The sequence below is a fragment of the Pongo abelii genome, chromosome 7, assembly GCF_028885655.2.
Source record: "Pongo abelii isolate AG06213 chromosome 7, NHGRI_mPonAbe1-v2.0_pri, whole genome shotgun sequence".
Lineage (NCBI taxonomy): Eukaryota > Metazoa > Chordata > Mammalia > Primates > Hominidae > Pongo > Pongo abelii.
In genome coordinates, this window is record NC_071992.2 from 7,990,055 (window position 1) to 8,015,854 (window position 25,800).

At 47.7% G+C, this 25,800-nt stretch overlaps 2 protein-coding genes across 2 annotated transcripts in view; one reads left to right on the forward strand and one right to left on the reverse strand.

Annotated features, from left to right (window-relative positions):
* LOC134761888 (chitobiosyldiphosphodolichol beta-mannosyltransferase-like) overlaps positions 1 to 25,800 on the reverse strand; it is a 966,630-nt gene that overhangs the window by 106,410 nt on the left and 834,420 nt on the right. The window lies entirely within an intron of this gene.
* Positions 23,607 to 25,800, forward strand: part of LOC129047662 (cuticle collagen 2-like) — a 94,112-nt gene continuing 91,918 nt past the window's right edge. Inside the window, 2 exon segments of the mRNA XM_063726400.1 lie at positions 23,607 to 23,940; positions 23,943 to 24,229. Of these exon segments, the coding sequence (XP_063582470.1) occupies positions 23,622 to 23,940; positions 23,943 to 24,229 (606 nt within the window). The 5' untranslated portion in view covers positions 23,607 to 23,621.

Sequence of the window (25,800 nt, forward strand, 5' to 3'; positions counted from 1 at the left end):
GGGGGAGTAATATCGCTCCCCTCTCCCCGCCTGGATATTAGGAGCCACATCGCAGGGGTGCGAGGGCGCCCCCGTGATGCGGGGAGTGATATCGCCCCTGTCTCCCCCCCGGATATTACGAACCACGGTGGTCACACAGCGTGTTGACGTTATTGTTAGTAATATCTTCTCTGCCTCTGGAAATTACCAACTATATCACAGACTGCTGTACATCCTCTGCACTATGTGTAGTAATAGCATCCTCTTCCCCCTGGATATTAAGAACAGTATCAGAGGAGTCTTTCTACCCCCAGCGGCATTGGGTGTAGTATCGTCCTCTCCCACGTTGAAATTAGGAACAATATCACTGGGGGCGTGTCCACCCCATGTGATATTGAAAGTAACATCATCCTCTTCTCTCCTGGATCATGGGAACTATATCACTGGGGTGGTGTGCACTTTCTGCGGTATTGGCAGTAAGATTATCCTCTCTGCCTTGGAACATTAAGGACCATATCACAGGGGAGCCGTACACACCCTGCGCTATGAAGACGAATATTATCCTCTCCCGCCCTGCACATTAGAAAAAATATCACAGGGAGGGTGTACACCTCCTGCGATATGGGAGGTAATATCTTCTTCTCTTCTTCTGGATAGTAGGAACAATATCACACGGGTTTGTACACTTTCTGTGATATTGGGAGTAATATCAACCTCTCTGTCTTTGAATGTTAAGAACAATATCACAGACTGGATGTACACCCCCTGCGATATTGGGAATCATATCAGCCTCTCCTCTCCATGGATATTAGGAATAATATCCCAGGATGCGTGTACACCTCCTGCTGTATGGGGAGTCATATCGTCCTCTCCCTTCCTGGCTACTAGGAATAATATCAGAGGGTGGGTGTACACAGCCTGCGATAATGACAGTAATATCACCCTCTCCGCCTCCAGATATTAGGAACAATGTCACAGAAGGTGTGTACACTTGCTGCGATACTGGGAGTGATAGCATTCTCTTCTTCCGTGAATATTAACAGTAATATCACCGGGTGGATGTACACCCACTGCTATATGGGGAGGAACGTCATACTCCACCCCCTGGAGTTTATATTCGGATCAATATCAGCGGGTGGGTGTACACCGACTGCAATATTGAACGGAATATCATGCTCTCTCCCTCCCTGGACATTAGGAACAATATCACAGGTGGGTGTACACCCACTGAGGAATTAGGCATAATATTACTATTCATTATTCCTCCTTTATTATTCACATGAATATGAATTACCAATATTAATGTTAATAAATAATTGCTAATAAAAGTGTTCCGATTATTAATATTAATATTATGAGGAGCTAATATTACTGTTTTCTAATAAATAAGATCAATATCACTTATTAATGTCAGGCGTTATTAATCATTAATATTAATCATTTATTGTTATCGTTCATATAACTGTATTAATATTAATTATTATTATTGGTATTTATAATAAAAATTATATTACCAGTTATTAATACCGATAATTATTAGTATCAATTAATAATTGATGTTATTAATTGCGATAAGTAATATTGACATTGAAATGGATATTATTGATTATTAATTATTAATTGTGATAATATTAATTATTAATTGCAGTAAGTAATATTGATATTGAAATGGATATAATTGATTATTAATTATTAATGGCGATAGTAATATTATTATTAATTACGATAAGTAATATTGATATTGAAATTGATATTATTAATTGCGATAAGTAATATTGATATTAAAATTGATATTATTAATTGCGATAAGTAATATTGCGCCATTCCACTTCATATCTGTGATCTTGTTGCTAATATCCAGGCAGGGAGAGGACGGTATTAATCCCAAGAATCCAGAAGGCATAGACCTCCCCTGTGATATTGTCCCTAATATCCAAAGGTGGAGAGGAAGATACAGCTCCCAATTTCGCAGAAGATGTACACCTCCCCTGTGACGTTGTTCCTAATATCCAGGGGTAGAGAAAATGACATGACGCACAATATGGCAGGGGGTGAACACACCCTCCATGATACCGTTCCTAATATTCAGGGAGGAAGAGTATGATGTTACTCCCAATATGACAGTGGGTGTCCTCCCCATATCCCAGGGGGTGGATAGTATCCCGATCTGTCATAGACTCCGCCACGAGGCTGGGAGTAATATCATCTCCCTCTCCTTCCCTGGATGTCACCATATACATCGCAGGGGTCCGGGCGACACGCGCGATGCGGGGAGAAATATCACTCCCCCGTCCCCGATATTATGAGCCACATCGCAGCGGAGTAGACACCCCCAGTGATGCGGGGAGTAATATCTATCCCCCTTCCCCGTGGATATTAGAAGCCACATCTCAGGGGCGTGGACACCCTCCACTGATGCGCAGAGTAATATCAACCGCCCGGCCCTCCCTGCATGTTAGCAGACACTGTGGACACACAGTGTATTTATGATACTTTCGGTAAGATCATCTTTTCGATTGAACCTTATGAACAAGATCACAGAGGTGTTACCCTTCCTGCGATACTGGGGGTAATAGCGTTCTCTCCTCCACTGCATACTGGGAACAATATCACAGGGGCGTGTATTCTTCCTTCCATATTGAGAGTCATATCATACTTGCCTTCCGTATATTAAGAACAATAGCAAAGAGGGGGGCGGAGACTTTGACGATATTGGGAGTAACATCATTCTCTCTACCCCTGGATATTAGTAGCAATATCACAGGGGGATGTACATTTCTTGTGATATTGAGAGTAGTAGTATTGTCTTCCCCGCTGGATATGAAAAACAATACCACAAGGGGTGTCAAACCAACTGCCAAATTTGAGGGCATGTTATCCTCTCCGACCCCGGATATTAGAGAGAAAAACACAGGGGTAATGTACACCCACTGCTTGATTGGGAGAAGGATCATCCTCTCCCTTCTTGGATATTAGGAAAAATATCATGGGGGTGGGGGTGTGTACTGCCTCTGCGATATTGGGAATAAAATTATCCTGTCCTCCCCTGGATATTAGGAAGTGTATCAGAGGGGGAGGGTGCAGATTCCCTGTGATATTCAATGTCATCTTATGCTCTCCCTCCCAGGGTATGCAGAACAATATTACAGGAGGGGTATACACCCTCTGCAATATCGAGAGTCATATCATCCACTTTCACTCTGGATATTAGGAAGAATATCACAGGGCTGTGTACACCCCCTGTGATATTGGCAGTAATAGCATCCTGTCACCCTGAGGAGAGACGCCATTTCTCTACTGTCTCCTGTCTCTGAAGAGGAGGAGGAAGTAAAAGTGGAAAAACAACAGGAATGAAGTCAGTGGCAAGACCAGCCGGTGGCAATGATGAGCCGGCCTGAGGTGAAAAGATTAACCCCCCTTAGATTAACTCTAAGCACATGTGCTCTGAATCCATCACGGCCCTTTCACGTGGAACCCCTTGGAGTTGTAAGCCCTTAAACGGGCCAGGAACTCTGTCTTCCTTCGAGGAACTGGGTTCTTAAGACGCCAGTGTGTCGACGCTCCCGGCCGAATAAAAAAACCTCTTCTTTCTTGAATCCGCTGTCTGAGGGCCTTCGTCCATGGCTTGTCCTACTTCGTTTCTTAGTGCCCTGATCGGGAATCGAATGCGGAGAGCGGAGGTAAGAGTGCTGAATCCCAACCACTAGACCACCAGGGGAAGTTTGAAGCTTGTGGGAAGTAGATTGCCCACCATTAGAAGTGGGTCGACCATCAGAAGGAAGCCTGGACAGGTCCGTTGCTTCTAAGGTGTGGCGCAAGGTAACTGGGAAAGGGTAACTAGACCAGTTCATATACATAGATACTTGGTGACAGCTGGTGCTAGACCCCCCACAGTGGCTAAGAGGGCAGGCAGCAGCAATACTAGTAGCAAACGGACAGATAGTTAAGGAAGGATCCCACTCCAATTGCCCAGGGAAATCAACTCCTGAAGCTCTGTTCCACCCAGCATCAGAAGATCCATTACAGGAGATGGCACCAGTGATCCCAGTGGTGCCCTCCCCTTACCTGGGAAAGAGGCTCCCCACTCTTGAGCCCACAGTGCTTGCGCCTCCGCAAGAGAAGCATATCCCTAGGCCACCCAGAGTAGACAAGGACTCGGGAGAAACCCCTCACTTGGCAGCTCGTTTATGACCCCAAACCGGGATCCAAATGCCCCTGAGAGATCAGGGGTATACTGGGATAGATGAGGATTTTCACGTGGTGGAGAGGCGTGTTTTTGTGTACCAGCCCTTCACCTCTGCCCACCTTCTCAACTGGAAAAGCAATACCCTGTCCTATACCAAAAAGTCACAAGCTCTGGTTGATTTGCTCCAAACTGTTATCCAGACCCACAACCCCACGTGGGCTGATTGCCACCCATTGCTCATGTTCCTCTTGAACAGAGTTGAAAGGCGGAGAGTGCTCCAAGCAGCAACTAAGTGGCTAGAGGAATATGCACCAGCGGATTATCAAAAACCCCGAGAGCATGTAAGGACCCAGTTACCAGGAACCAACCCCCAGGGGGACCCACATGAAAGAGGAGATATGCAAAGACTAAACTGAGGCAGGGAAGCTCTCTTGGAAGGATTGAAGAGGGAAGCTCAGAAGGCCACAAACGTTAACAAGGTCTCTGAGGTCATTCAGGTAAAAGAAGAAAGTCCAGAACAATTCTACGAGGGACTGTGTGAGGCCTATGGTATGTATACTCCCTTTGAACCCGATAGCCCTGAAAATCAGCGCATGATTCACATGGCTTTAGTCAGTCAAAACGCAGAAGACCTGAGAAGAAAACTGCAGAAACAGGCTGGGCTTGCAGGGATGAATACATCACAATGATTAGAAATAGCTAACCAGATGTTTGTAAACAGGGATGCAGTAAGCCGTAAGGAAAACCGCAAAGAGAATGAATGTCAGGCCTGGAGAAACACCGACCTGTTTGTTAGCTGCAGCAATCAGAGGGGCCCCCCAAGAGAGGGAAGGGAAGGGGGGCCCTGGGACAGAAACTCAGCTTGGCTGTCAGAGTTTGCAGCGTAACCAGTGTGCTTATTGTAAAGAAATAGTACATTGGAAGAACAATTGTCCTCAGCTCGAAAGAAAACAAGGTGACTCAGAGCAGGAGGCACTGGACAATGAGGAAGGGGCCCTGCTTAACCTGGCAGAAGTGTTATTGGACTGAGGGAGACCAGGCTCGAGTGTCCCCAAAGAGCCTCTGGTCAGAAGGACAGTCGGGGATAGAGACATTGATTTTCTTGTAGATACTGGTGCTGAACATTCGCTAGTATGTTCAGGGGTCACCCCCTTATCCAAAAAGACTATTGACATCATCAGAGCCACAGGGGTTTCAGCAAAGCAAGCTTTCTGCTTGCCTCGGACTTGTGCTGTAGGTGGACATAAAGTGATTCACCAGTTTTTGTACACGCCTGACTGTCCCTTGCCCTTGTTGGGAAGGGACTTGCTTAGCAAGCTGAGAGCCACTATCTCTTTTTCAGAGCATGGCTCTTTGCTGCTAAACTTACTCAGAACGGGAGTCATTATGACCCTTACGGTCCCCTGAGAGGAGGAATGGAGACTTTTCTTAACTGAGCCAGGCCAAGAGATAAGACCAGCTCTGGTTAAGCAGTGGCCAAGAGTACGGGCGGAAGACAACCCTCCAGGGTTGGCAGTCAACCAAGACCCTGTACTCATAGAAGTGAAGCCTGGGGCCCAACTGGTTAGGCAAAAACAGGACCCAGTCCCCCAGAGAATCTCTTCAAGGGATCCAGGTCCATCTCAAGCACCTAAGAACTTTTGGAAACAGAGTTCCTTGTCAGTCTCCATGGAAAACTCCCCTCCTACCTGTTCCCAAGCCAGGGACCAAGGACTACAGGCCGGTACAGGATTTGCGCTTGCTTCATCAAGCTACACTGATTTTACATCCAACAGTACATAACCTGTCCACATTGTTGGGGTTGCTGCTACCTGAGGGCAGCTGCTTTACCTGCTTGGACCTGAAAGATGCTTTCTTTCCTATCAGATTAGCCCCTGAGAGCCAGAAGCTGTTTGCCTTTCAATGCGAAGATCCAGAGTCAGGTGTCGCTACTCAGTACACTTGGACCGGGCTTCCCCAAGGGTTCAAGAACTCCCCCACCATCTTCGGGGAGGTGTTGGCTCAAGACTTCCAGAAGTTTCCCACCAGAGACCTAGGCTGTTATTTGCTCCAGTACGTTGATGACCTTTTACTGAGACACCACACGGCAGTCGGGTGCGCCAAGGGAATGGATGCCCTACTCCAGCACCTGGAGGACTGTGGCTATAAGGTGTCCAAGAGAAAAGCTCAGATATGCTGATGGCAGGTACGTTCCTTGGGATTTACTATCCAACAGGGGGAACACAGCCTGGGATCAGAAAGAAAGCAGGTCATTTGCAATATACCGGAGCCTAAGACCAGAAGGCAGGTGAGAGAATTCTTAGGAGCTGTGGGGTATTGTAGACTATGGATCTCAAACTTTGCAGTATTAGCCAAGCCTTTGTGTGAGGTCACAAGGGGGCGGGGACTGGGAACCTTTTGAATGGGGATCCCAACAACAGCAAGGCTTTCATGAGTTAAAGGAAAAAACTTATGTCAGCCCCAGCCCTGGGGCTACCCGTTCTGACAAAGCCTTTTCCATTGTGTGTGTCAGAGAGAGAAAAGATGGCAGTTGGAGTATTAACCCAAACTGTGGGGCCCTGGCTGAGGCCGGTGTCCTACCTCTCTAAACAACTAGATGGGGCTCCTAAAGGATGGCCTCCATGTTTGAGGGCCTTGGCAGCAACTGCCCTGCTAGTACAAGAAGCAAATAAGCTGACTCCTGGGCAAAACCTGAACATAAAGGACCCCCAGGCTGTGGTGACTTTCATGAATACTAAAGGACATCATTGGCTAACCAATGCTGGACTCACCAAGTACCAAAGTTTGCTGTGTGAAAATCCCCATATAACCATTGAAGTTTGGAACACCCTAAACCCTGCCACCTTGCTCCCGGTATCAGAGAGCCCTGTCGAGCATGATCGTGTAGAAGTGTTGGACTCAGTTGACTCTAGCAGACCTGACCTCCGGGACCAGCCTTCGGCCATCCGTAGACTGGAAACTATACGTGGATGGGAGCAGCTTCATCAACCCACAAGGAGAGAGAGGTGCAGGGTATGCAGTGGTTACCCTGGACACTGTTGTTGAAACGAGATCGTTGCCCCAGAGCACTTCAGCCCAGAAAGCTGAACTCACTGCTTTCATTCGGGACTTAGAACTCTGTGAAGGTAAGACTGTCAACATTTACACTGATTCTCGGTATGCCTTTTTAACCCTTCAAGTGCATGGAGCATTCTAGAAAGAAAAGGGCCTATTGAACTCTGGGGGAAAAGACATAAAATATCAACGAGAAATCTTGCAATGATTTGAAGCAGTATGGAAACCCCACAAGGTGGCAGTTATGCACTGCAGAGGACACCAGCGAGCTTCCACCTTGGTGGGTTTGGGGAATTCCTGCGCTGACTCAGAGGTTCAAAAAGCACCATCTGCCCCCTTCCAGGCATCAGTCACAGCCCCTCTGCTCCCTCAAGCACCTGATCTTGTACCTACTTCTTCTAAAGAAGAAAAGGACTTTCTCCAGGTAGAGGGAAGGGCAAGTGATCGAGGAAGGATGGATTCCGTTACCAAATGGGAGAGTAGCTGTGCCACAGATGCTGGGAGCTGCAGTTGTACTGGCTGTGCATGAAACCACCCATCTAGGTCAGGAGTCACTGGAAAAGTTGTCAGGCCGGTATTTCTACATCTCGCATTTGTCAGTCCTTGCCAAAACGCTGACACAGCGGTGTGTTACCTGCCGACAGCATGATGCAAGGCAAGATCCAGCCGTTCCGCCCAGCATACGAGCTTATGGAGCAGCCCCCTTTGAATATCTCCTGGTGGACTTCACAGTGATGCCAAAGTGTGGAGGTAACAGGTATTTACTAGTTCTTGGGTCTACCTACTCTGGGTGGGTGGAGGCTTATCCAACACGAACTGAGAAAGCTCGTGAAGTAACCCGTGTGCTTCTTCGAGATCTTATTCCCAGATTTGGACTGCCCTTATGGATCAGCTTAGATAAGGGACCTGCGTTTGTGGCTGACTTGGTACAGAAGACTGCAAAGGTATTGGGGATCACACGGAAATTGCATGCCGCCTACCGGCCTCAGAGTTCCGGAAAGGTGGAGCGGATTGGTCGGACTATCAAAAATAGCATTATTGTCTTCCCCGCTGGATATTAAAAACAATAACACAAGGGGCATCAAACCACCAGCCCAATTGGAGGGTATGTTAACCTCTCCCCACTGCCTCCACAGCCCCCATATATTAGAGACAGTAACACAGGTGTGATGTACACCCACTGCTTTATTGGGAGTAATCTCATCCTCTCCCTTCTTGGATATTAGGAACAATACCACAGTGCGCGTGTATGTCTGTCGTGAAATTCGATGTAATGTTATCCTGTGCCTCGCTGGATATGAAGAACAATATCACGGGGGATGTACAACTTCTGAGATATTGGGAGTGATATCATCCTCTCCCCTCTGGAAGTTAGGGACAACATCACAGGGGTAGTGTACACTCTCTGTGATGTTGGGACTAATGTCATCCTCCCGCCCCCTGGATATTACAAACCATATCATAAGGGGCGTGTGCACACACTTCGAAATTGGTATTAACACCATCCTCTCCCTCTTTGGATATTCCATGCAATATTTCAGGTGAGGTATACACCACCTGCAATATTGGAAGTACTATTATTTTCTCCCTCCATGGATATTAGCAACAATATCACAGGGGGTGTGAAAAACTCCCTCGATATTTGGAGTAATATCGTCATCTCCCCTCATGAATATTAAGAACAATATCCTGGGGGGGCCTGTACACCCCCTTTGATATTTGATATCATCCTCTTCCCCCCTGGATATTAGGAACAATGTCAGGAAGGGATGTACAGACCCTGCAACATTTGCTGTCATCTAATTGTCTCTCCCCTACATATTAGGAAAAATGTAACTGGGGACGTGAACACCCCTGCGATATTGGGAGTAGTATCATCCTTTCCCCCCTTGCATATTAGAAGCAATATCACAGGTTGGGTATACTGCCTCTGCGATATTCGGTGTCAAATTATCCTCTCTTCCCCTGAATATAAGGAAGGGTATCAGAGGGGGAGGGTGTACATTCCCTGAGATATTCAATATAATCTTATCCTCTCCCTCCCAGGGTATGAAGAACAATATTAAGGAGAGGTGTACACCCTCTGTGATATTGAGAGTCATATCATCCTCTTTCGCTCTGGATATTAGGAACAATATCACAGGGTTGTGTACACGCCCTGCAGTATTGAGAGTAATATCATCCTCTCTCCCTCTGGAGATTAGGAAGATTATCACAGGGCTGTGTACACCCCCTGCAGTAGTGGGAGTGATATCATCCTCTCTCCCTCTGGAGATTAGGAAGAGTATCACAGGGCTGTATACACCCCCTGCAGTAGTGGGAGTGATATCATCCTCTCTCCCTCTGGATGTGAGGAAGAGTTTCACAGGGATGTGTGCACCCCCTGCGATATTGGGAGTAATATCATCCTGTCGCCCTCTGGATAGTAGGAAGAATACACATGGGTGTGTACACTCCCTGCAACATGGAGAGTAATATCATTCTCTGCCCCCTGGATGTTAAAAAGCAAATCACGGGAGTTGTCCACCTGCTGCGATATTGGGAGTAATATCTTCCTCTCTCTGCGTGGATATTAGGAGTAATATCACAGGGGTGGTTTACATCCCCTGCGATATTGGGAGTAATATCATCCTCTCTCCTCCTGGATATTAGGAACAACATCACACGGAGGTGTCCACCCCATGGGATATTGGTGTCAAACCCCCTGTGATATCAGGAGTAATATATTATTCTCTCGCCCTCTGGATATTAGGAACAATATCACGGGGTGGGGGGTGTACACCCGTGCGATATTGAAAGTAATATCATCCTCTCCCTCACGGTTTTTAGAAACGAAATCACAGTGGGTTGTACAGCTGGTGCGATATTGGTAGTAATATCGTTCCCTCCTTGCCTGGATATTAGGAACAACATTACAAGGGGGTTGTACACCACCTGCGACATTTGGAGTCATATGATTCTTTGCCCACCTGGATATTAGAAACAACATCACGGCGCAGGGGTCTTGGAAAACCCCGGCGATTTTGAAAGTATCATCTTCTTTTTCCCTGGATACTATGAACAGTATCACAGGAGGGATGTACACCTTCTGCGATATTGGGAGTCATATTATCCTCTCCCGCCCTGAATATTTAGAAAAATGTCACAGTGGGGTGTACACCCCTGCGACATTGGGAGTAATATCATCCTCTCCACCCAGGAAATTACTAACAAGGTCATGGGGTGGTGTACTCCCCGTGATATTGGGAGTAATGTTGTCCTCCCCAAACCTGGATGTTAGCAACAAGATCACAGAGGGGATGTACACATCCTGCGGTATTGGAAGTAATATGATCCTTTCCCCCCGGATATTGGGAAACATATCACAGCGCTGGTATTAATTTCCTACATTGTTGGGAGTAATATCATTCTTTTCCTCTCTGGATATCAGGAACAATATCACAGGGGTGGTATACATTTCCTTTGATATGGGGAGTAATATCATTCTCTCCCCGCTGGGATATTAGGAACAATATCCCAGGGTTGTCCACCCTCTGCAATATTGGGAGTAATATCATCCTCTCTTTCCCTGGATATTAGACACAATATCACAAAAAAGTGTACATCCCCTGTGATACTGGGAGTAATATCATACTCTCCTTCCCTGGATATTAGAAAACAGTATCATCAGAGGTGAACACCCCCTGTGATAATGGGAGTAATATTTTCTCTTTTTTTCTTTTCTTTTTCTTTTTTATTTATTTCTTTTTTTTTTTTGAGACAGAGTTTCACGCTTGTTGCCCAGGCTGGAGCGCAATGGCATGATCTCGGCTCATTGCAACCTCTGCTTCCTGTATTCAAGCGATTCTCCTGGCTCAGCCTTCCGAGTAGCTGGGATTACAGGCATGCGCTACCATGCCTGGCTAATTTTTTTTTTTTTTGTATTTTTACTAGAGACATTGTTTCTCCATACTGGTCAGGCTGCTCTTGAACTCCCGACCTCAGGTGATCCGCCCGTTTTGGCCTCCCCAAGTGCTGGGATTACAGGCGTGAGTGACCGTGCCCAGCCACCACTTAGCATTTTCATTTGACATTTGTTGAAGTTATAGATTTATACACACATTGATTGTTGCTTTCTTATACACTCGCATATACATAAGATGGGAAATAGAAAAGAATAAAATGGGCACAGTAGCCCTAAAGTTTCACATTCCGAGACATTTTAAAACTATTTGCTTTTTAGAAACTTGTTTCAATTAAGAAACTGTGGTATACACACACAACGAAGTATTATTCAGCCTAAGAAGGAAGAAAATCCTCTCCACTGCAGAAAAAAATGGATGAGACTGCAAGTCTGTATTTTAAGTGAAATAAGCCAGGCACAGAATGACAAATATTACATGTCCTCACTTCTATGTAGGAACATAAAAGAAAATCTTGGCTAGGTATGGTGGCTCAGGCCTGTACTCCCAGCACTTTGGGAGGCCGAGTCACACGGATCACTTGAGGCCAGGAGTTTGAGACCCACCTGGCCAACACGGTGAGACCCCGTCTCTACAAATAACACAAACAATGAGCCGGGCATGGGAACGCGTGCCTGTAGTCCCAGCTACTCGGAAGGCTGAGGCCCAAGAAGTGCATGAATTCAGGAGGCGGAGGTTGCAGTGAGCCCAGATTGTGCCTGTATACTCCAACCTGGGCAACAGAAAGGGACTCCATCCCACAGACACCTACACACAAAAGGAATCTCAGGAAGGTGGAAAGTATAAAGGGGGTTAGCAGATGCTAGGAAGAAAAGGGGTGGGATGGGGAATGAAGAGAAGTGGATAATTGGGCCCCAAAATACAGAAAGACGGAGTGAATTCTAGTGTTTGATAGTACAGTATGAAAATTTTAGTTCACAAGAATTTCTTGCATATTTCCAGATGCTTTGGTAAGAAGCTTCCTAACTTTCTCATTATGCTAGTTTTGAAGCTCTTCTCTTTCTGCTCTTGAAATCATGCTTTTTTTTTGTTTTTTTGTTTTTTGTTTTGAGATGGAGTTTCGCTTTTGTTGCCCAGGCTGGAGTGTAATGGTGCAATCTTGGCTCACCGCAACTTCTGCCTCCTGGGTTCAAGCGATTCTCCTGCCTCCACCTCCCGAGTAGCTGGGATTACAGGCATGTGCCAGCACCCCCAGCTAATGTTGTATTTCTAGTAGAGACGAGGGTTTCTCCCTGTCGGTTAGGCTGGTCTTGAACTCCTGACCCCAGTTGATCCACCCGCCTTGGACTCCCAAAGTGCTGGGATTACAGGCATGTGCCAGCACTCCCAGCTCATGTTGTATTTCTAGTAGAGACGAGGGTTTCTCCCTGTCGGTCAGGCTGGTCTTGAACTCCTGACCTCAGGTGAACCACCCGCCTTGGCCTCCCAAAGTGCTGGGATTAGAGGCATCAGCGACTGCGCCCGGCACATGCTTTATCCTTATCTGTTGTCTGTTGTTGTTTGTTTGTTTCTGAGCCCAGAAATAACTTCTCGCCTATATGTTCAAATGATTTTTAACATCAGTGCTAAGAAAGCTCATTGGTGGAAAAGCAGCCTTTTCAAAAGTGGTGTTGGAGAAACTTGATTTCCACATGCAGAAGAATGAAGGTGGACCCTATGCCACACCAGGTGCAAAAATTCACACAAACTGGATCAAAGACATAACCCCAAGGGCTAAAAGTATCATACGCCTAAAAGAAAACATTGGCCACACTTTCATGATATCAGATTTGGCAATGCTTTCTGGGATATGACACCAAAAGCATAGGCAACAAAAGAAAATTAGATTCCTTGGATTACATCTAAATGACAGACACTTTTGTGCAGCAAAAAACACTGCGAACTGAGTGAAAAGATAACCCATGGATTAGGAAGAATATTTGCAAATCATATATCTGAAAAGAGGCTGATATCCATCATATATAAAGAACGGCTGGAACTAAACAACAAGAAACCCAAAGCATCCCGTAAACAATGGTCAGAAGATTCCAGTAGACATGTTCCTAAAGAAGATATAGCAATGGCCAATAAGCATCTAAAATGATGTTCAAAATCACTAATCATAGGGAAGCGCAAATCAAACCAATAAGGTGATAACACATATTAGGATGGATATGATAAACAAACAAGCATTGGTGAGACTAGAGGGAATTAGGAATGCTCGAATCTGATCAGAGGGAATGTAAAACCGTGAAGGAACAGGGAAAATAGGATGGCGTGTACTGGAAAAATCAGAAACAGAATTATCAGATGTCCCGCAGTTGCATTTGTGTGTACCTACCAAAAAGAATTAGAAGCCAGGAGTGGAAGACAGATTTTTGTACATCCATATTCATAGCAGCATTATTCGCAACAGCCAAAATATGGAAGCAACCCAAGATTTCGTGGACCGATGAATGAAAAAGCACACTGCAGTTCATTCATACAATGGAAGACTTCAGCCTTCAAAAGGCAGGCACTTCTGGCCAGTGCGGTGGCTCACGCCTGGAATCCCAGCATCTTGGAAGACCAAGGTGGGCGGATCACCTGAGGTCAGGAATTCAAGACCAGCCTGGCTATCTTGGTGAATCCCTGTCTCTACTGAAAATGCAAAAAATTAGATGAGCGTGGTGGCGTGTGCCTATAATCCCAGCTACTCGGTAGGCTGAGGCACAAGAATCGCTCGAACCCGGGAGTTGGAGGGTGCAGTGAGCCCAGATTGTGCCACTGCACTCCAGCCTGTGTGACAGAGTGAGACTCCATGCAAACACACACAAAAAAAGTAAAATGAACAAACAAACAAAAAAACAGACAGGCACTTCTGAGGCAGGCCGCAACATGGATGAACCTTGAAGAGATTATCGTCAGTGAAATAAATAAATCCCAAAAGGATAAACACGACCAGGCTCAGTGGCTCACACCTGTAATCCCAGCACTTTGGGAGACTGATGCAGGCGGATAACTTAAGGTCGGGATTTCGAGACCAGCTTGGCCAATATGATGAAAGCTCATCTCTATTAAAAGCACAAAAATTAGCTGGGCGTGGTGGCACACGCTTGTAATCGCAGCTACTCGTGACACTGAGACACAAGAATCGCTTGAACCCGCGATGTGGAGGTTGCAGTGAGCCGAGATCACGCCACTGCACTCCAGCCTGGGTGACAGAGAAAGACTGTCTCGAAAAAGAAAAAAGTTAAACAAGGTATGATTCCACTTATCTATCAAGTGTCTAGAGTAGTTAAACTTGTAGAGTTGCAAACTAGAATGGTGGCCCCCATGGGTGGGCGAGAGAGAGGAGTGGAGAGTTTGGTGAATGGGTGCAATTTCCATTTTGAAAGATAAGACTCTTCTGGAGATGATGGCGGTGATGGTTGCTAAACAATGTGAATGTACTTAATGTCATTAAACTGTAAACTGAAAGAGTGGAAATGGTAAATGTGCATACTGGCCATTCTATATGAACTAATATATATTTATAATTTTAAATATTTATACGTGGTATATTTTCCCATAATAAAAGACAAAAATTAAAGCAGTTGGATCTTTAAAAAGAAGCGAATAATACACACCAGCTTTCTCCTGATTAGAGGAAGAGCCCCAAAGCTTCTATGGACACTGACTTTTCTCTTTTTCTTCTTGCAATATTATGAGGAAATCCTTAGAGATTGGGGAACTTGGGCGACTTTGGCTAATGAAGAGCTCTGTGCCTTCAGCCCCCGAGGCCACAGAATAGTAAATACTCAGGAGCAGGGGTTCTCCTTGGGGGCACTTGTCCAACAGTGATTCAGAGATCCTGAAGGTTTCCATCTTTTAATTCTGCCATCTCAGAGTTTTTCACTTGTAGCCGTATGGATAGGAAGAGAGGGAACGTAGCTCACACTTGCCTTTGATAACCCTGGCCTAGAAGTTATCTCTTACATTCCTGTTGGTGGAAATGCAGTCACATGGTTTCAAACTAACTGCAAGGGAGGCTGGGAAATGTAGTCTTTCTGCATGTCCAGAAAGAGGAATGGTGTGAACACACCATTGTCTTTGACACACTAAGAATGTGCTAGAGAGTTCTTACTCTTATAGGAGGTCTGTCTGTCTGTCCTGTGTAACTTTCTCAGTTTTTGCTTAGATAGTTTCAGGCAATGTTGTTTGGTGCGTTCAGCTTGATGATTATTATGTCCTCTTGGCAAAGTAGTCAAGATTCCCATCAGTTTGAATGAAAGTGTTTACAGATAGGTCAGGAAATGTTAACACTTTAAAAGGCCCTTCTCTTCCTCCACTCTACAGGTAAGAACAACAGAGTCCTAGAGAGAGGAGGTCATGGGTCTCACTCATGAGTGGCAGAATTGAAACCAACATGGCAGTAATTTTGCCTTTCCCCCATCATGTTGTTCTCCCTCTATCTTCACTCTGCTGATTTCTTCACTTGCTCCATACAGAGCTCCCAGTGCAACTATATAAGGAGTGATTAATCTGAGCTTCTTCAGAAAGTCCATTCCTGGTAGGCACTGAGAATAAAAAATCTCAGAGTATAAAATAACATCAAGGGGTAGCACTTTTGTGAATGGCTCCCAAATTAGTTCCTTTACCTTTTTTTTTTTTTCTTGAAGCACAGTTGCACAAAACACGCTTAGCTTGAGATGAAGCACATATTAGAGAAAGATTCTCTCTATAGCATTATTTATTACTCTAATGAGCACAAAAAATAGGAGAGGGGACATGCTCTCTCTAGCTATTATTACCTCCACTGTAGAGTTGACATACACAAACTCATTATTGCATTATGTTTTATTCAACAAAATAAATTTAATGTTGTAGTTTAAACTGAATTTGCTAAAACATCTTTATCTCCAGCATAATGTGCCTCAAGTGCCTTCTTGCTGCCTGCATTTTCTCCAGAAATATAGTGCTGAAGCTATGTAATGGTGAAATTATATGCAATCTGCAAAACAATGTGGCTATAAAGTTATAATTGGCCTTCCACATAATTAAAGGAACATTTCCTCCTCAGAGCTGTTCCATCAGAGACCCAAAGGCTATCGTTGTACAAATCACCCACTTAGGAAAACCTTTATTCCCAGTAGCCTATAAGAATCTGGTTATACAACAGATTTGCTTATTCAGTAACATTAATAGCTCCTCATAGTTAAAAAGTCCTATAATCTGTTTCCTCTGTGACCAAGTGTCATTTTTATTTTGACAATTGGGAGCCTTTTGACTCTTTCATAGCTGGCATGAAGGCACAGAAGGGAAATCTCAAAAACCAACAACCTGAGTATTCCCAGCCTATTAATCAATAGAAAATCACTTCAACTGGATTGGGGTCTTGTACCTGGCAGAAAGGCTCTTATGGACATTGGAATTGGATTTTTACACTTGATATGACACCTCCTTGAGTCAGATCAGATTCGTGTTTGATAGACTCTTGCCAAAAAGTTGCTCCAGGGTCTGTGCAGTAGCTAAAGCCTTTTTGTTATTGTTGTTTTAAAAGCAGCATTAAATGTTTTCATTAAGACCTTCCCAGCAGTTATTTTATTGTGAATATGGTCTTTAGCTCTGGTCCTGAATAACTCACACTGAGGAAACCTCCAACAAATGTTTTATTGGAAGATGTCTGATGGATGGTTGGTTTTAATAACAAATCTACTCCCTTTTTCTGTCCCCTGTGTTCTATTCTCCTTTCTCTACATGTTATTCAGGGAGGATTCACCTATTCCCAAAGTCCTTTCCTCTTTATTTCCATTCCAGAGCTCTCTGTATAACTCCAGGTTGATGAACCCAACTGCCCACTTGTTATCTCCACTTGGCTGTCTGTCTTGCATTGATCTCATCTTACTTTGCCTCTCCTGATTTCCTCTTCTGCTTGGGCTCACCACGTCGGATTCACACCACCATCCACCCAGCTTCCAAAACACCTGGGCCTCATCCTGCATTCCTCCCTCTTTCTCAGTCAAGTTAGTCTACCGTCTCCTCTCCATCCTCACTGCCACAGCCTTGGTCCAGCCAACCATCTTGTCTCACTTGGTGTATTGCAGCCTCCTACCTGATCTACTCAGCTCCCACTCTCCTCCAGCCAGACTGCTCTTTTTATAGCACAAAGTGGATCATTACTCCCCTGTCTAGAAACATCTACTGTCTCCCTTTGTCTACAGGATAAACATGACAAAAAGCCTTTAAGATTTGGCTCCAACTTAGCTCTATATTAGTCACTTTTTACAATTATACATCTCGCAGCTCCTCCCCTCTCACTTCTCGATTTTTGCACATGCTCTTCCCTCTGCTGGGAATGATCTTCCACACCTCTCCTATCAACCTGGCTAATTCCTAACATTTTCTAGTCTTCAACTTAGGAGTCCTGTGATGGAGAAGTATTTCTGACCACCTGATATAGATTGGATGCCCACCCATCTCCTGGCTTTTTTTTTTTTTGACAGAGTCTCGCTCTGACCACCCAGGCTGGAGTGCAGTGGTGCGATCTTGGCTCACTGCAATCTCCACCTCCCGGGTTCAAGCAATTCTCCCACCTCAGCCTTCTGAGTATCTGGAATTACAGGTGCTCACCACCACACCCGGCTAATTTTTTTGCATTTTTAGTGAAGACAGGGTTTCACCATGTTGGCCAGGCTGTTTTCGAATTCCTGGCCTCAAGTGATCCACCCACCTTGGCCTCCCAAAGTGCTGGGATTACAGGCATGAACAACTGAACCTGGCTGATTGGGTGCCCCTTCTATGTGCTTCCATTGCCCCAGGCATACTGTCACCATATCTCTTGCCATTCTGAGCTGAAAAGAATTTTTTTTTTTTTGCTTTTTATTTCTCTCATTAAATGCAAAGCTCATTGAAAAGAGGACAGTGGTTGTTCACTGTTGTACTCCTAACCTTTAACTCAGTGTCCTGAGGTTGGCTCTAGAGCTGTGCACACATGTTCAGACATTGGAGCACATCTTGTCTAGCACCTCTTTTGAGGTAGCTTAGAGAAATGTCAGTAGGTACTTCCCCAAGGATGAAACAGAAGCTTCACCTAAATCAGTTCTTCAACTTCAGCCTGCATTAGAATCCTCTGAGAGCTTGTTAAAAATATAGTCTCCTAGAGCCCACTCTTCAAGAGTCAGTGAGTTGCTTCATCATCAAAATATATACAGAATTTAGCCAGTCTTCAGCACCAGCCTGGTCTGAGCCACTGTGGACTCCCACCTGCAGAATCTCCCTGATGGTCTCCTTGCTTCTGCTCTTACCTTCTTATTATCCATTCAAGTAGCCAGGATAATCCTTTTTAAAAACCTCTTAAAATTTTTTTGAGATGAAGTCTCACTCTGTTACCCAGGCTGGAGTGCAGTGGTGCTATCTCAGCTCGCTGCAGCCTCTACCTTCTGGGCTAAAGCCATCCTCCCACCTCAGCCTCCTGGGTAACTGGGACCACAGATATACACCACCACACCCGGCTAATTTTTGTATTTTTTGTAAAGACACGGTCTTGCTATGTTGCCCAGGCTAGTCTTGAACTTCTGTGTGCCCCCACCTCAGCCTCCTGCATTTTTAGGAGGCTCCTCTTGTAGGGATTTTGTTGCAGAGACCTGGGTGCCTCATGTCTCCTCCCATCTCTGTCTGTCTTTCTGCCTCTGTCTCTGTCTCTCTGTCTCTCTGTCTCTCTCTCTCTCTGTCTCTCTCTCCTTTCCTTATAGCTGCCCTGAGGACTAGACTTTGCCTTAGGCATCCCTCTGACTCCTGTTTGCTTTTGCACTGAGGCTGCTTTAAGTTGCACCTTGATCTGAAGCCCTGGGCTTCTGTTCCTATTCCTTGCTTTTGTTGGAAGGGCCATGCAGCTTCTTCACAAATTTCAAAGGTGCCCACGAGTTTCCAAGTCCCCAAGAACCAAACTAGATGACAAACAAGGATGCAGCCCACAGCACGGGAGACAGAGTTCATGTCCGTACAGAGACTCCAAGATGCTGAACTGAAATCCACCCCAAAATCTGTTTTCTCTCTCATTTAAGCTCAATGTCACCTGGGGGCTTGCAGGGCAGGGCTGGTGACCATTCACAGGGCAAAGATGCTTTGAAATGTCAACTGAGAATGGTGTGGTGGTTGACAGATGGCACGTCAGAGCACAGAATAACATGGAAAGAGAAACTCACCCGTTGGGGGGAATGTGTGAAGCTGGCAGCCACACAGAGGGCTTTTCCTGTGAGCTCTCACATAGATTCAGACAGCCAGGAGGTTTTGCTTTCTGAGCCTGAGTGGAAGCATGTTCCTCCCTGCACATTGCCGCTCTGCAGCAAATGTTTATTCCTGTTGCATTGATTAAAAGTGCTTGCCAGGCCGGGCGTGGTGGCTCAAGCCTGTAATCCCAGCACTTTGGGAGGCCGAGGCAGGCGGATCACAAGGTTAGGAGATTGAGACCATCCTGGCTAACACGGTGAAACCCCGTCTCTACTAAAAATACAAAAAATTAGCCGGGCGTGGTGGCAGGCACCTGTAGTCCCAACTACTTGGAAGGCTGAGGCGGGAGAACGACCTGAACCCGGGAGGCGGTGCTTGCAGTGAGCTCAGATTGCGACACTGCACTCCAGCCTGGATGAGAGAGCAAGACTCCATCTCAAAAAAAAAAAAAAAGTGCTTACCGAAGGAGTTTGAGGTGAGTGGTGACAGTGTGAGTTATGGCTCTGCCGGGTGCCAGTAGAGCCAGCCGCTCTGCACAGCTGTGCAAGGATGTTTTGAAAAGTGGCTCAGCCAGCCAGGAGTGACTGGGTGTAAATGTTGCTGCCACAACATCTTGTAGCCTGATTGGGGCTGTATTTGCAGAACCCTAAACCAGTACACTTGTTCAGCTTAAAAATAAGCTTACTTTTTGTTTATTTGTTTGTTTTGGTTTGTTTTATGAGATGGAGTCTTGTTCTGTCGGCGGGTTGGAATGCAGTGGCATGATCTCGGCCCACTGCAACCTCTGCCTCCTGGATTCAAGTGATTCTCCCGCCTCAGGCTCCCCAGTAGCAGGGACTACAGGCTTGCGCCATCACGCCCAGCTAATTTTTGAATTTTTAGTAGAGACGGGGCTTCACCATGTTGGCCAGGATAGTCTGATCTGTTGACCTCGTGATCTGCCCACCTCAACCTCCACAAGTGCTGGGATTACAGGCGTGAGCCACCGTGCCTGGCCAAATATAAACTTACTTTCTTACCTCTTCTGCTGAACTCTATTTGCTTCTTTTCCCAAACGTCTTTATCCAGAAGAGCTTTTAGCAACAAAGTTAGCCAATGCCCTTCCCTAGTCTCTCCTTGTAACTGGCTCTCAGCAGGGGGTAGGAGGAAATCCTTGACAGAACCAATTTACATGACTGTTTGGAGGACTCTGGCTAGCCCCAGGAGGTGTTTGCATTTTTAAATTTGTTACTAGTGTCAGAATGTTTCATGAGTAAGAGCACAGACTCTATGTTGGATGCCCTGAATTTGAATCTCAGCATTGCCGCTTTGTATACAACCAGACGATGGATTTGGGGACCCAATGGATCTACCATGACATGAACTTGCACCAACATTCACGTGACCTCCAAAATGCCTATTCTGACGGGTAGACCCTAGTCTGGTCCTAGTGCCGGTTCAGAGCCTGTGTCCAGTGATCCTGCACAGGTCTCATTAGTTCCTTTTCCCCTGTTCAGTCATCCTGGTAAAAGGCAGTGTATTCCTTTGGGGGCAGGCTGGGAGAAAGATTGACAGGATAAATTTTTGGCAGTGGAGCAGAATCCTTTCTGGATGGGACTTGGCTTCCCATTCAGACAAGGGATTTCGGGTCTGTGAACTGCCTTATGTCTGGAAATTGACTGGGGTCTGTGACTCTGTTTTTATGATTCAGATTAGACTTCTGCTCACCTGACCTAGAACTCTTCTGCAAACACAGATCAAGTAAAAATGTGGCAGGATTCTTATCTATTTCACTTCTAGGAATGCCACGATCAGCCAGCAGCATAGGTCTCTGCGAGTCAGGCTATTCTGGTTGCAGCTTTGACTCTGCTGTCTTTTATGGTAACGGCATCCACCTTGCCTTTGGGGATTGAGTGCTGTGATCACTTGGCCCCAGCCTCTGTAGTGTGTCTATGTCACTTACCTGAAGGGGGTGGGTCACCCCTCCACACCTGTGGGTGTTTCTCGCTGGGTGGAATGAGAGACTTGGAAAAGAAAAAGACACAATGTATAGAGAAAGAAATAAGGGGACCCAGGGGACCAGAGTTCAGCATATGGAGGATCCCCCGGCTTCTGAGTTCCCTTAGTATTTATTGATTATTTGTTGGTGTTTTTCAGAGAGGGGGATGTGTCATGCTCACAAGACAATAGTGGGGAGAGGGTCAGCAGACAAACACGTGAACAAAGGTCTTTGCATCATAGACAAGGTAAAGAATCAAGTGCTGTGCTTTAGATATGCATGGACATAAACATCTCAATGCTTTGTTAAGCAGTATTGCTGCCTGCATGTCTCACCTCCAGCCCTAAGGCGGTTTTTCCCTATCTCAGTAGATGGAACGTACAATCAGGTTTTATACCGAGACATTCCATTGCCCAGGGATGGGCAGGAGACAGATGCCTTCCTCTTGTCTCAACTGCAAGAGGCATACCTTCCTCTTATACTAATCCTCCTCAGCACAGACCCTTTATGGGTGTCGGGCTGGGGGACGGTCAGGTCTTTCCCTTCCCATGAGGCCATATTTCAGACTATCACATGGGGAGAAACCTTGGACAATACCTGGCTTTCCTAGGCAGAGATCCCTGAGGCCTTCCGCAGTTTTTGTGTCCCTGGGTACTTGAGATTAGGGAGTGGTAATGACTCTTAAGGAGCATGCTGCCTTCAAGCATTTGTTTAACAAAGCACATCTTGCACAACCCTTAATCCATTTAACCCTGAATTTGACACAGCACACGTTTCAGAGAGCACGGGGTTGGGGGTAAGGTCACAGATTAACAGCATCTCAAGGCAGAAGAATTTTTCTTAATACAGAACAAAATGGAGTCTCTTATGTCTACTTCTTTCTACACAGACATATTAACAATCTGATCTCTCTTGCTTTTCCCCACACTTACCCTCTTTATACCTCAGTCTCCTCCTCTGTAAAATGGGCATCCTAATAGTACCCACCCCAGGGCTGCTGTGAGGTATAGATGGATTAGCATATGGAAAGTAATAGAAGAGGGTCTCAAAGCCCATGTGTCATTATTAGAATTATTTCATAATGGGGAGAGCTGGAGGAGAGAAGAAGGTGCTGAGCAGACCCATGTGCTCTCCCACCGGTGTCTCCTGAGCACCTACTATGTGCTGCCCACTGTGAGAGCTGTTAGGGTTGAAATAGGGAGCACAGCAGGGTAGGGGCTGCCATCAGGAGCTTAGTGGGGAGATGATTGTGCAACATGGTTCCAGCGCTTGGGATGGGGAAGCTCAGGGAGTACAGGGGCCTAGGATCCTCGGCAGAATCACAGAAAAGACACAGCCTCCCCAGCCTCTCCTGCCTCCACTGCCTCCCTGGCCTCCTCTGCTTCTCTGGCCTCTCCTGCCTTCCTGCCTTCCCCTGTCTCTCCGGCCTCCCCTGTCTCTCCTGCTTTTGAGGTAGGCCGGGAGCTGCTGGTGCTCACTTAGCCTGTCCTGGACTCTGGGTGTAGCATTTCGATGTCCAGAAAATACCCCCGGGTTCAGCTCATCACACAGCCAAGGAAGGAGATCCACACTGACACTAAGGGTGCATCCTGGGCTCATTCATCAGGGCATGCCTCCAAAATATTTCTCCACGTCTCCTCCCTTTGCCCACCTGCATTGTCTCTGTGCCTGAGCCCCAACTGGGGGCCTGCAAGGATCCCCTACCTCCTCTGTCCCTGCACGGTTGGGTCCCAGGCAATCTGTCAGCCCACCACACCTCTCTCCCCTTGCCCACCACGCTCCAGCCCCACAGTCCTCTTTCTGCTTCTTTCCCAGCCTCTGGGCTTTTGCACACGCTGTTCCCTCTGCCTCAACACCCTCTACTGGGCTGAGAACAACTCTCTGAGACCTCTCTCAACTGTTGCTTCCTTTGGAACAGCCGCTGCTGCTGTCACTCTCCCAGCTCCAAGACTTGCTGAGCCTCCTGTCTTTTTCAGTTCCCTTGCACCCAGCACTTCTCCTTGGCCTCCTTTTGCCCAGTTGACAATGTCTATCCTCAATGCCTTCTCACCCAGCGCTGAGCCCCACTGGGTGAAGACAATGCCTGTCATGTTCACTACAATATCCCCTCCCCCATCACCATGCCGGGTCCACAGTGATGCTCAAAAAAGATCTGTTGGTAGGCAATGCGAAGGTGCATTCATGTCATCCTGCAGGCGGAATTCTCCACGAGTTTTGAGCAGCGTCGGTTTTCCCACCACCTCCAAATCATGCAAGACACAGGGTAAGAGCAAAGACAAGGTGGCTGTGGCCGATGTCCACCCTCTCGGGGCGTCCCTTCTCTTCTCTTCTCCTTGGGCAGGGAGACCATCGGGGTGCAACCTGGCTGGGGCGGGGAGGAGGTGCAGGGCCTGGCCAGAGCGGGCCTGGCCACGGGCAGGGGACAGTGACCGCCTGGGCCGGGGCAGGTGAGCCCGGCGCAGGCCAGGGCCCGTCGTGTCCGCGGTGCGCGCGAGCGGCCAGCAGAGGGCGGCAGAGAGCCAGGAGCGGCCCGCGGAGGAGCCCGAGCCCGCGCCCGCCCCGATGCCCAGCTCCGCCCCGCGCGTACCCACGGAGCCCGCGCTCAGATGCCCCAGCTCCGCCGAGAGGCCACTCGCACCGGGTCCTTCCTCTTCCCCAGGTGCAGGCAGAGCCCCCGGAGCCATGGCCAGCCCTTCCGGCAGCTCCGAAGCCACTGGCAAGCCCCGAGGCAGGGATGGCCGACCCAGGAGGGAGGAGGACGACGTCCCTCCCGAGGAGAAGAGGCTGCAGCTGGGGATGGAGCGGGGAAGCGCACAGCCCGAGGACTGCGAGGACGGGGGGGAGGCGCCGCGGCCAGGCAGGGAGGAGACCGGCACCCAGATAGGTGGCGACGGCAGAGGAGTAAGTGACGCTGGCGCGGGGGTCCGGGGGTGCCGGGGGCGCGGGGTAGCGGCGGCGGGAGGCTCCATGGCCGGCCCCGTGTTGAAGTTGGTAATTGAGCGGCAACTCCAGCGGGCGCGGAGTGACAGCTCGTGACGGCCTCCGAGACGCCAGCTGCCCCTTCTCGGCTGTGTGGCTTCGACTTCCTGATTCTCCCACGACGTCCCTGGGCGGGAGACCCGCTGGACTCTGCGGCTGGCCAAAAGGGGAGGGGGAGCCCCGCGTCCTGGGGGCCCCTAGCAGGGGAAGGGGCGGGGGTGGAGCTGGGCATCCTGTCTGGGGCATCTGTCTGGGGCTCTGTCGGTGCCTCTCACCTGGCGAGGGGTTGTGGTGTGGGGGTAGGGGGGAAGTCCCTGGCGCCAGGCTTGGCCGAGCCCTGCTCTGCTGGGCTGCGGGCTGGCGGTGCTCACCCAACTCCCCTCCTGTCCTGCATCTTCCTGTTTTTCTTCCCTTTCTGGTTGGGCAGCGAGAGTTGAGAGGAGGCAGATGGCTTCCATCCCAGAAATCGCTCTCCTCTTTCCATCCCTACAGAGAGGGACAGAGAGGCAAAGTTCCTTGCATCCCCCGGGGTGCTGTCCCTGTGAGCTCCGGGTGTCCTGCACACGTGGGCCCCTGAGTCACCGGGCCTGTGTGTGTGGGATGGGGCTCCGTGGCCAGCCTGGCCTCCTGGGGTTCACTTTCTGCTTTCCTACCCCAACGCTTCCTGTGGGGCTTTGCTGGCCTTCCACTGAGGAGGCACATGGGTTTGGAGGGCAGATGAGGGCCCACTGGAGAGCTGTACCCCTCAGTGAGGGCCGCCACCTTGATGGTTTTTGATGGATAATGGGGTTGACCTCTTTGTTTCTTCCACATGTTTTTATGTTTGACCATTTGCTCAGCTGAGCTTGTCTTAATAATTTGATTCGTGGTTAATGAGCCCCACATGGGAGAGAGGGCGGCCTTCATTCTGAACCCATTTAGGCAGCACGGGCAGCCCTCCTCGCCATGGGCTGCAACAGAGCTCCCCCTGCCCTGTCTTGGGGTTGCTCCCGGATGTTGTGTGAGAGGCTTGCTCATGGTGACATCCTCAACTCCCCGTGCACGTTACAGCATTCAGAGTTTGGGTCACCTGGACACTGAACTCAGATGAATTTTCTCTGAGATCCCGGGGGAAGGAGGACACTTCTTTGGAAGGATTTCCAGGGCCAATCACGGAAAGAATGAGAAGGGAGAGGTCCTGGTCGGGGACACAATTACGGTGGCAGTGTAACGCCAGGAAACTTTTGCGTGAAGTCCCTGTCACTCCCTCTACCTCCCTTTTTTACGTGGACTCTGCCAAAGACCAGGATACCAGAATGCAGTGGAGTGACCATGTGTAGTGGGACCTTGGGAACCTGAGTCTGGAGCCAGGCGGCTGGGGTTTGCATCCTGGTTCTGCCCCTCCTTAGCTGGCTGACATGGCACAAGTTACTTAACCTCTCTAAGCCTTACTGTCTTCAGTGGCAAATGGATCTGTCAACAGGCCGCATTGCCTGGGGCTGTTACTGCTGAGA